Source organism: Penicillium cosmopolitanum (genome assembly GCF_028827165.1).
Source record: "Penicillium cosmopolitanum strain IBT 29677 chromosome Unknown utg000001l:1.0-706529.0:1.0-706990.0, whole genome shotgun sequence".
Classification (NCBI taxonomy): Eukaryota; Fungi; Ascomycota; class Eurotiomycetes; order Eurotiales; family Aspergillaceae; genus Penicillium; species Penicillium cosmopolitanum.
The window spans coordinates 228,251-240,149 of record NW_026622671.1 but is presented as its reverse complement, the minus strand read 5'-3'; the positions used below and the strand labels follow the sequence as shown (position 1 = coordinate 240,149).

Below are 11,899 nucleotides of genomic sequence, written 5' to 3'. Positions count from 1 at the left end.
TGCCAGACTTCCGACGTCGATTGCAACGCGCACTGTCCTTGTCGTCCTCGGAGTCCGAATACAGCCGAAGCCGATCCCGATCTCTGTGACAGAACTAGCCTGTGGTCTGGAGTCATATAAATTGTGACATACTGAGAGGATTGTAGCGACCCGGGAATACCTTCCGCGTTCCCAGGATTAACAAAGCGCCTTGGGGCCTCAATGGTGACTTTGGCATCAGAGAGTAGACCTCTGGAACCACTGAAGTGATCCCAGAAGCCCTGTGCTAATACCTATTTATAGCTGCAAACGCTTTAGTCGGATGGACTGGTCCGAGGACTGGAGCCCTTCATAAAGCTGCGCTCGTCTCTTGGCTTTCTACAAGCTTCTCTCAATTTCACACCCTCTCACACTTCTTTTACATCATGGTTCGTTAAGTATTCTCACGACATATTGCCCATGGGAAACTAAACAGCTTAGTAGTCTCAAATCGGAGACTTGCCTCCAGAAATAGTGTTGATGATTGCCACGTACCTACATGGTAGCGCAAAGTTCGCTCTTGCAAGATCCTGCAGAGCGCTGTATTACCGACTACGAACCGCAGTCCTTCAATTCAACATCGAATATCAGAACAGCAATCTTCTGGGCCTGGCCGCCAAAGATGACAATTTTGATCTTACGCTCATGTTGCTTCACCACGGAGCAAACGTCAATGCCTTCTTTCGTGCGAAAACCCCGGTCATGAGGGCTCTCAAGTACTCTTCATCTGCAGTGCTCAAGCTCCTACTGGAAATCCCTAGGCTAGATATCAATATCCAAAACCAAGAGCAGGAAAGTGCCTTATGGTTTGCGGTTACATATGGATCATGCTCGACGCTGCGGGCTCTCTTGGAATTGCCCAGCTGCGCAGTGAATCTCCGGCATCGACGAGGCCAGACTGCATTCTATTTCGCCGTATGGTGGGGCCGAATCGACTTGGTGGAAGCGCTGCTTTCCAACGGTGGTGATCCCTACGCATACGATGTTTCTGGTCGCTCGCCATGGGATTGGGCAATTCAATACGATAGGCCCTTTATGAAGGCTGTGTTTTCACGACAGGAAGAGTATGTCCAGCCAATGTATGCTCACTCTGATGCGTCGGCTCTGCACCAGGCAGTCCCGCATGGATCTGTGGATGCTGTGAAGCTGCTCCTGGGGCGGAAAGGTCTTGACTTGGCGGTAATCGACAGTGATGGTGCGACAGCCCTCCATCTCGCTGTCCGCAGTCGACGCTTGGAAGTGGTCGACCTCATTCTCCGGCATTCTCGAGTGGATGTGAACTGTATAGATAATGACGGCAAATCCCCGCTTTGGTGGTCGACGTTTTTGTCATATTACGAGATTACCGAAAGGCTTCTAGCTGAGGAGGACATTGATGCCAACTTGATTGGTGGCTTCGGTCGGCATGACACACCCTCGGCACCACTACACCATGCCGCGACTCGGTCGCATATAATGATTTTGAAGCAGCTGCTTCCGACCCAAGGAATTGACCTGAACGTCTGCGCTGCGAGACAGACCCCTTTTTCTGCCGCTGCCGCTGCGGGTAGAGTTAACGTAATGAAGACACTTTTGGGTGAGAGGGGTATGGAAATCAATACAGGTAGAATTTTGATGAATCCTCCTCTATGCCAAGCGGCAGCGGGATGCCATGTGGAGGCTGTTAGATTATTGGTGCAGCAAGGCGAGCGGCTCAGAGTTAACCAAGGCACCTTGACAATGCATGACACAGCTCTGGGGATTGCTGCTCGTGCGGGAAACCTGGACATAGTCCGGGCTTTGTTGCAACACAATAAAATTGACCCTAGCCTGGAAAACCGATGGCTGGAGTCTCCGTTGGTGTTGGCAGTCAAAGGCGGACATGTTCTTGTCGTCGACGCTTTGCTGGCCGATCAAAGGGTGGATACGTACAGATTACGAGAGGCACGAGCAATCGCGACGCACGAGGGTATCCGAAGAGCCATCCAGTACGAGATTGATGATCGCAGAGCCCATTGTTGATGGATCAAGGCACCCTGGTCCCTGGCATAGTGGACGCGGGTAGTCTGCGTGGACGGGTGCTGATGTGGTGATGCTTGAGGTATTGAATGTGGGCTACAGGAAAGTGCCGACCAGTATTGATACACGATGCACAACGTGCACTGCAGCGTATATCAAGCATGAAAATAATATAATCGTTGATCTCAGGATACGTGGTGGTAACCAGATTGCCTTGAGAAGCTGCAGAGACGGCATTGCTCTTACCACATGTTTTTCAACATCGTGCATCAAAGGTAAGAACGTGCGTGGACTGTCTGTCAACTCAAAAAGGGTGAGGTCTGGCCCAGGATATTTGATGGCAGGGATTTTATCTCCCAGGGTAATATGCTCTATTTAAAATCTATGGATTCCCGCTCTGTTGTGCACGCTCAATCTTCTCCCATTCTTCCCTATGAATCCACTCGCGGCATCCTCTTCACCAGCCGATCGGCCAGCCAAGAGACAGCGAAGACTCTCCGAGGACACTTGCAACGACCCAAACGCAGAGGATATTTCACCAGCCTCATGTTCTACCGCAGCGAGCAACCTCCTTACGACGCAACTTAAGCAAATCCTGCGCCGCAATAGCGACCTCGCCCTACCGGCCCTAAGACTTTTAGATTTGTATCTATGTCTATGGGAAACTTATGTTGTGAAATCTGCGGAGAGTATTTGGCTTAAAGATGAGCGGCGTCGGATATGCGAGTTAAACGAATTACTGGAAGAAGAGACCGATAGTCTCCTCCAATGCTGCAACCGACAGGGAGTGGAGTTAGAGAGTCGAAAACGGACAGTGAAGGCATTCCATGTGAATGTCATATAGGCCTTGCAAACCGTCGATCTCCCTCACTATCGCATTGATAGGCCTTGATTCATGCACAGAGCTATACGTCTCTTGTCCGTTTAGAAATATTTATTCTTTTCGATAGTACAACTTCAGCTGGAACTTCCATGGAAATGTGATTTACTGTACCATGTATGTGAAGCACGGCGAAGTTCTACGACCCCTCAATCGCTGTCTTGTGATATTTCCTTAAATAGCTTCCATGACCTCAATTCTCAGCCACCTATGAGCTACTTATATCTTGTACTGTAACAATGTGATTTTCTATCAATTTATGGTTCCCTCGTATAGCAGGTTTTCCATCAGCAAACATAAACAGCTTGAATTACTTCTTACAGCTCATAGACTGGCTTAAGGCGATCCTTGCAGCTTTTATGAAATTAACCGCCCATCCTATCTTTTCGGCTATCTCCCGGTGTGATCAATCCATTTATGATATACTGTGACGTGTGAGGTCGAATGGATCCGGCTTTGAATATCAAGGGGTAAAACATAAAATTGGACAAACATCACAATTTACTTGACTCTCTCATAGATAGAGTGGAATATAAATTGACCAGGATTCTATCACCGACCTCGCTCGCAATTCATCAGCCCTGCCAGTCGGCCTTCCGAGCACTGCTCCCAATCATTGAGAATGCTGAGCAATCGCCCCCGAGACGCTTCCAATGCTTGATTTAGATAATCGAACTGAGATAGCTGCTCGTCATGATGAGCTAGAAGCATCCCCTTTTCATTTTCCAGTCGTGTATTCTCCCTTTTCAACTCCTGGTTGGTCTGACGGAGCTTCTCGCTGCCAGTATGTTTCGACATGCATGAATCCCATAGTCGTCGGTAGAGTCCCAAGATTCGAGCTGCTTGAAAGGCGAGTTTTGGGTCATCCCGTTCAAGCTCTGCAAGAAGCTGTAGTATCGGCTGGAAGGGTTCTGCTGCTGGAGTTTGTTCTTCGTCGGCTGGCGGTTGGGAGACCGGCTGCGTTGATTAGCATCGTGCACGACATTGCAGTTCAAAATAATTCTTACTTGCGTAGGAGTTCCTTCAGCTGTCAATTTCGGGTTCAGTCGCTCATCTGGGCCTGAAGTTGGATCGGAATTGGTCTTTTCGTCCCCTTGTATGTCGTGGCACACAGTAAAAGGATCCATTTCTCTGTTCAGAGTAATATATTCGAGAATCTGGGTATATGTATTATGGATAGCTTAAGCTCCATTTCATCTGATTTATAGCCACGAAGACCAATAAAGCCAGCAAATTCGGTTCTCCATAATGCTCAACGCTTGATGATGTTGATAAAACCAATCGTGTAATAGCAAGAGATATGTGGTCAACAAACAACTCAGTTTGAAAGAAGTGGAGCAACGACAACTTGACCATTACTGACAACAAATTCTTGCAAGAGATAAATGTAAAGTGATGCAGACTGAATGAGCTTTGGTGTGTCTCATCGCGGAATCATCACCGTTACCTCAGCCGTTGAAACAGTGATAAATGAGATATCGTTCGAACACATTTTATGCTATACTTGTAAAATTGACCAGCTGGACGTTGTCAAAAGTCTTCCGTGAAAAAATGAGGAAATTTACCACACTTCCACCGATTTACATAGCTACTTTGGTGATGTATTCCTGAGCAAGTACGAATCCAGTAGGTAGTCATCACATAAAGCGTCACAACGGTATTCTTCGGTCGCATACTTTTAGAAATCTTCGTTGAGTCCTGTCTGAGACAATACCCATGCCTAACACCCGTCATTGAGCTCTTGCCCATCGAATGCATTTGGAAATGGCATCGATCCCATAAGTACCCTGGGGATTTCAATTGGAATTACAAGTGCATGCAGTACTTCCAGCAGATATCTATACAGAATCTAGGGGGTAACGATTGATGGTTGATACTTAGAGGTATTAAAGGACCAGAAGAAAATTTTCATTTTGATGACTAGCACATTCACAAAGTCATTTGTTGGGGAAAGGAGCTCGAGGATGGTCTTGAGCGAAAATGGCTGCGCTATAAACCCTAATTATATGGCTAATAGAACGGATTTTTCTTATGGAACATCGATATCGTTATACTTCAGAGAAGCTGATGCTTCTTAGAATTGAACCATTTCCTGAATTTGCAATGATTGAAGAATTGTGATTTTACCTGGGAGCCTTCAGGCTGAATACTTGGCTTAGTGCTTTCTGTGATAGACTCATCGATAAGAGATCTGGAAGCTAACATTAGAGACTGTGTGGTCCACAAATATATAGATTTATCGTACATATCATCCCTTCGCGGTGAAGTTCCTGTCCGTAGAAAAGACTGGCTATTATCCAAACCAAAGAAAGTCGAATTTGGAATATATTCTGAACATATATCGTGATTGTTTGCCAAATGAAAGCTTCCGATGAAGGGAACCAACACATCTTCTGTCAAGATTTCGTAGGCATGATTTATGGCAAAGGCCAATAGTTCTGGACTTGGAGATAATACCATCTCAGAAACAATGCCAAGTAACCGGTCACGTATATAGCTTGGTAAGTTGACTTCACTAGGAGACCTGGGACAAATGTACGTGGCCACCAAACGTTCCCACTGTCTTTGGACAAGCATAGGCTCCCGTGGCGAGTTTTCATTGTCAATAAATATTGGGTTCGCAAGGTAAATGTCACAGTAGGCTTCTGCGTCGGTTATGAAGTCCAACGTCTCAATATAATGATTCTGAGTCAGAAAAATCATAAACGCATTGAGTGTGTAAGGCTTCGGGGAACGGTCGCCGAGAATATTTTTGATAGTGATATAGGAGATAGGTGGCATATGGCTTGAGAACGAGGCACTAGGCTGCTTGGAGTTGCTTTCAATTGCATGATTCATCTTGTTTGTGCGGATAGACAGAATACATAAGGATAGGTTTTGAGACGGAGGGGATCCATTGACCAGACGACCTTTACATTGGAAACACCGGGGCGAGAGAAGGCTTGGTAATCTGCCTCAATAGTGGTACTCTTAGTTAGAATATCTGCGTGGGCATCTTCCTATTGGATAAGAAGTGGGGTTTCTGGCGGTATAGCTGCGGTTGAGACCGTAATAGAGTTTATCGCATCCTTGGTAAAGTAGACCAGGCACAGTGAAATGTAGGCATCCGTGGTAAATTAAAGCGCCACACAATTAGCCAAAGCGATGGATACTGGGGCAAGAACCGAGTAGTCATTATTGTTTACGGAGAATCTATGTTTTCTGATGGGACCGCGAGGCAAGCTAATTGTTTCCCGATGGTACAGTATACAATGAATAGTAGTTTCGTGTAAAGCACATTAGTTGACGTCTCACCTCAGCATTGTAACAAACCCAGCTATACTTTGGGGAAGCGGTCTGTAGACAGGCTTGAGGATTCTACCCACACACAAACTTTGGTCATATTATCCGGGAATTAAGAGGCAAGGGCGTAGAGGACAGCTGGTGCTCCGAAAGTCCCTGTATTATAAAGTATGAATACATCTGGAGAGAGGCGGTCTAAAGAGTGGGCTATCTAGGAAAGAACCAATCAGAAATCAAAATAGGCGGGATTACTTTCCGGAAATGACGTTGCATGACCATGGAGGTATAACTGATTTCCAATATTACTGTAACAGATGATTTAAAATTACCGTATATTACCTTGAGTAGTAATCTGAAACGTACAAAAAGAGATGAACGAAGATTCCGGGGATGAAAATTATAGTCCTCCCCACTTTCTTCTTTCCCGCTTCCTCGCCCTCAAGCCACAAGCCGGCATATCGTACACGGCTGAGCCACTATTTCATCTATGACTCAGCCTCCTGGTATGGCTGATCTATACACTGGCTCTATCAGATCAACTTTGTCTGACTTTAATCTTGAAGATAGAACGATTTTGACAGGCAAGGATAAACCACCCGGCGATGAAGCCCAACATCAACATCATGAAGCGCAAAAGTACCGCTGTGCCCTTTTTTCTCTGATTGAAAAGATACATTACTGCAGTGAGGAGGAGCTCCAAGAGCTGGTGATGTCCATCCGAAGCGAGAGTAGCCTGGCTGAAGCTAGACAAAATGCTTTGGATCTCAAATACTGTTGAGGGACGGACCAACAGTGTTATAAAGTGGATGTCTGGAAAGGGCTGTGAAATGAGCGTTGGATCTACTCTCAAGACCACGCCTTCTACTTTGCAATCTACACCCACAATGACAAATTGTTGATAAAGCCAAATTTTGGGAATTAGCCATGTCAAGGGTGTGGGGCAATGGCGGGGTAGGAAGTTACAAGAATTTCATGTTGAGCACAGTATTTTACATCAAAAGCTTGTCCTAGAAGTTAAGTTAGAGAATTATTACTTACGATCTACAGTACTACCTGCCATTAGCATTGTTTTGGAAAATGCTTAGATACACCATCTTACAGTACCTGCATGTCGGAAATGGCTGTCAGTTAGCCAGGCTTTTTGATTTTAGCTCAGCAAACATTATAGGAGTAACATTTAGCATTAGGCTAGGAGCGATTAGAAGAGATTAGGACTGACGAATTCTTAACCGTATCTTCTTACGTATGTGCGTGATAGTACGCTCACTGCACATTGTAATTACCTTCTCTGTATCGTTGTAAAATACAGTATTTGACTCATTGAGAACATGTTACGTTTGAATGACGTAATTTGCTTACACCCACCCCTGAAAAGCGGATAAATAATCCGCATGGCCGTTTCTCGCTGGTAAAATAAATCAAGTATTATAATCAAGTAAGAAATATCTTAAGACCTGTGAACCCTATCAACTTATCTAAAGCTCAGCTATCGTCGTGAACGTCGGGGCGGAAAAGTTTGATTCTTATGCTTATATGACTTATCGAATCCTCCCCAAATCAAAAAATGCCGTGGTTACCGACTCTCGACCAGCTCCTGTTATACCGCCCCCCAGAAAAGCGAACCTGGCTTGTACGGAATGCAGAAAGCGAAGAACTAGGGTATGTAGATGCAGCTTTGCGGCTTGGAAATTTTTGCTAATCAAGATCAAGTGCCGAGGCGGTGTGCCATGCGACTCCTGCCGCCAGAACAGCAAGGATTGTGTGATGGATAAAGAAAGTGATGGCCGCCGAAAGCTCTTTTCTAAACGCAAGATTGAGTCACTTGAACAAGACAGGGCCTTGTTCATCCGACTAGTTGAGAAGATTCGAGATAGCGATCGAAAAGATCTCGATGAAACTATCGAGTTTATTCGAGGAGGTGCTTCGTTAACCTCCCTCAAATCGTATCTCCTAGATGATCGCTCCATAGATCTCGCATGCGACACGCCAGCGAATAGAGATGAGGCCATCACGGATAACAGGCGTGACTTGAAGGCAAACGGTCGTCAGGCTTATTTGGATGTTGCGAATATTATTGAATGACGATGCTGAATTTTTCATGTGCTAATCTCGGGCAAGTCGCCTTCGTTCACGAGCGAAAGAAAACCGGTCGGGAAGTAGGGTAGAATGGTATTTTACAAAGATGCAGAGATGGTACATAATCACAATAGGGGTAAGCAAGAATATTTCCTAACACGGACAAGTGAACTTCTAGGGACTCCGAGATAAAAAACAAGAGAAAAGAGATGTAAAATTGTCAAATATCGCTATAAGAATATATCAAGATTGGTTATCTTGATAAATTATCGGGTCCAAAGATTTTCTGTTTGCAACATATATCGGAATTCTTTTTTTGAAAATATGTAACTACCAGCGGCAATAAAAAGTGTATGATTTTCGGCCATGTTGTGCCTCGACCTTTCGCGAAGCCTTGGTGATGTCATTATCTGGGAAATCATGTGGGTATAAGGACAAGTAAACATAGATAAAGGCCCATAGTACAACTTCCTCTCTATTGTCATGACGTGTGTGAGAAGCAGCCAAATGAGATGGGTTGGCTGGAAAAAAAGGACAATCGCGAATGCCATCCGTCGGCATGCCCGGCCGTGTGGTACGATTTAATACGCCTCTGCGCTTGAGCCGAACTTCGAAAAAGATTTTGTCTCCGTATCTTCCCAAGTGACCAATGAGCCACGCGCGTGCAGTGCCAACTAAAACCGCGCGCCATATACCGGAGCAAGCATCTATAACGGCGCATATATTTCAACTCGGTGATTCAAGGAGTCGAGCAGGCGCCAAACACTGAAGGAACGGAGATAGCCTGGGGTTCCCGACCGACATGACCGCAGAAAGACCCACTTTTGCGCCCTTTCCAGCCGCGGTTGGAGGAACTACTGCTTCTTCCTTCTAATTTCCTCCTCCCATCTACTTTTCCATTATTCCACGCTTCTCTTAAGGCATCGCCTTTCACCCCATCTACTCTTCCATCAACTAAACTCTCTCATCTCATCATGCCTCCCAAAAAAGCAGCTGGCGCGTCCAAGAAGGCCGCTCCCGCCGCTCACGCCTCCTATCGCGGTATGTTTTATGAGCCACAGGCCCCGCGTAAATGCGATCATGGCATCGCCCGTGTCGCGGAATTTCTGCTGATACCGGCATTGTAGATATGATCACAGATGCTATCGTCAACGTGAGTTGACCAACGCCGGTGCCTGGCGTTTTGTGATTCGGGTTGCGCGCCCGAACGTGACGCGTTCAGCCGTTTCACTTGAATAGCCACCACAACAATGCGGAAGGGCTTCATTTATCTTTTTCAATTGCTGACTGGCATATCCGCCTATAGCTAAAAGAGCGTAATGGTAGCAGGTGTGTTTTGCACATTTCAACTTGTCGCCGCGACCTAGAGAGAGACTTCTCCCATGGTCGCGTCGGGTTTCGTCCCACAACATGATACTGACTTTTCTTCCCGCAAAATAGCCGTCAGGCCATCAAGAAGTATGTTACCTCGAACAACCAGATCAACGTTGCCTACCAGGCCACTTTCGATGCCCAGTTCAACAAGGCCATTAAGGCTGGTGTTGACAAGGGCGAGTTCACTCAGCCTAAGGGTGAGTCGCGTTTCCACTCTGTGCTTGTCATCCGGCACGGTCTTTCGTCGCGTTTGATTCCGCGGAACTTGGATCCTGTAGAATCGATGACGGGGACATCGTCACCATTGCGCTACCTTCGAAATAAGTTGCTAACGTGTCGCATCACAGGTCCCTCTGGTTCCGTGAAGCTGGCGAAGAAGGAGCCCGCCGCTAAGCCTGCGGCGAAAGTCACTAAGACTACCACCGATGTAAGCTCGTCTCCTTCAATGATGCTCGTTGGCGCTGATCTGACAACCCGAATTGAAGACCACCAAGGCCCTCGCCGCCAAGAAGGCCGCTACCAAGAAGACCACAGCAAAGGCTACCATCAAGCCTGCAGTGAAGAAGACCGGCCCTAATAAGGCTATGGTCAAGCCCAAGGCAAACTCCGGCAATATCCGTAGGACCACTCTTGTATGTTCACCCTCGCTGGCCCGATTTTTCCCGCCGTCATGAATCACGGTCTGACTGTGCCAGGCCCCCGCTGTTGTCGAGCAGCCCAAAGTCATCATTAAGACCAAGTCCGGCCGCGTTACCAAGACGACCGCTCCGCCCGCCAAGGCCGCCAGGAAGAAGCCAACTACCAAGAAATAAAGGGCCCTCTGCCTTATTCATAGCCGGATGTCGCCTCCCCGTTTTTTACATTCGCTCTCCCGGGGAGGGTCATCTTCAAGTTTTGTATCTTCCTTCTGCCGTTGTAATTTTAATGCTCTCAGCCCACTGATATGATGGCTCTCATGGTTCTCCGTGATTACTTTATCCTGAAATATCTTCGTTGTGGTGGCTGGGTGTCTTTTTTATCCAAAGTCGAAGGAGTGGCGTTCTGAGGTATGAGTAAATTATCTGGTCTATTCCTTTTTCTTTTCTTCGTGGTTGGAGATCAGTCGAAATTGAATCGCTTGGAACCACTTTGGAATATAATGGCCATTGCTATGATTTTGGAAACTAATTCCTTTTTCTCGTTCTTCATGCAAAATGCACTGTGGATTTGGTTGTGGGGCCTTCAATTGCAAGCTGTGTATGCGGTAGAAGTGGATAGTGGCGTGGTGTTGAAGACGGCCAGTTTCGACACGACGGTCTGGTGTGAATCGCGTCAAAGTCTAAACATCGATGAGGAACCTTCAACGCCATGCGCTCGGATCAGTATAGAGCATCCGCCCCGCTTTTGGAACCTTTCATAGGCTCGATCAAGGCGACAAAGGCCCTCAAAGCCTTTTGCACTGTTCTTGAAAGATAGGGTCTGGGGCAGTGCAGACCTGTGTGTTCTGCAAAGCTTCAGTTGCTTCTCCTCGGCTTGAACCTAGCAGATTCAAGATGCGAGTTTTGGTTGGTAACTTGATTAGTCCATCCGATATATCAATATCTGCTGACTGGAAAGTTTCCCAAGGAGGCTGACAGACATCCGGAGAAGGGGATCATGCTTGCTCAGCGCCCTCGAAATTACGACACGCTTGTCTTTTCCGAGTCAGTCATGTTCCAGGTATTCGTTCGCTCTACGGGTGATCGTTGCGTTTTGACCACCTCAAATGAGAATGGTGAAACCACTTTTCCGTAGTTAGTTGGGCATGTCCGAAGTCAGGACCATGTGCACTCACGCAGCGAAGCACGTCATTCCTGAGCGAGTCGGGTGGGACATACAGGAGATGTCTACTCTGAAAGAAGCATCAGCGGCTACGTTTGAAGTCGACAAGCACGCCTTCTTCACCATGTATCGCAAACTGACCTGGCCAAGTCTGCCAATACATAGCTGTTGCATCTTTGCCGTTCGTGCGCCAGGCAAATCTTCAACTGTGTCAGGACAAAGTGCCACTTGTGGAGAAATTCATGATATCTGGTCTAGGTTTCACTAGGAACTGACCAGAAACGACTGTTCTCGCGGCGAGAGATGTGGAGTATATCCAGTGCTGCAAGCAGGGGTTGGCAGGGCTAGCCCTCAGCTCTTGGTCGGAAATTTGATGCATCATTGGCTGACCCCGCTTTTGTACAGACCGTGGTCTCTCTCGGTGGTCGTCGATACTAGGCTTCTCTTTGTCGTCGCCGGATGCTGCGATGG

General features: G+C 46.9%; 2 protein-coding genes across 2 annotated transcripts; both read left to right on the top strand.

Moving 5' to 3' along the window:
- Nucleotides 1-7,742: 7,742 nt before the first annotated feature.
- Nucleotides 7,743-8,260, top strand: N7509_000054 (uncharacterized protein; the record flags this gene model as incomplete). The annotated part of the gene is made up of 2 exons (XM_056624701.1): nt 7,743-7,837; nt 7,930-8,260. 2 exons carry the CDS (start codon nt 7,743-7,745, stop codon nt 8,258-8,260), a joined length of 426 nt encoding a protein of 141 aa, XP_056494802.1.
- A 968-nt stretch (nt 8,261-9,228) lies between these two features.
- On the top strand, nt 9,229-10,440 carry N7509_000053 (histone H1/H5 family protein; the record flags this gene model as incomplete). The annotated part of the gene is made up of 7 exons (XM_056624700.1): nt 9,229-9,295; nt 9,382-9,407; nt 9,561-9,583; nt 9,695-9,825; nt 9,976-10,055; nt 10,114-10,260; nt 10,324-10,440. The coding sequence occupies 7 exons, from the start codon at nt 9,229-9,231 to the stop codon at nt 10,438-10,440; spliced, it is 591 nt and encodes a 196-aa protein (XP_056494801.1).
- Between the last annotated feature and the right edge of the window lie 1,459 nt (nt 10,441-11,899).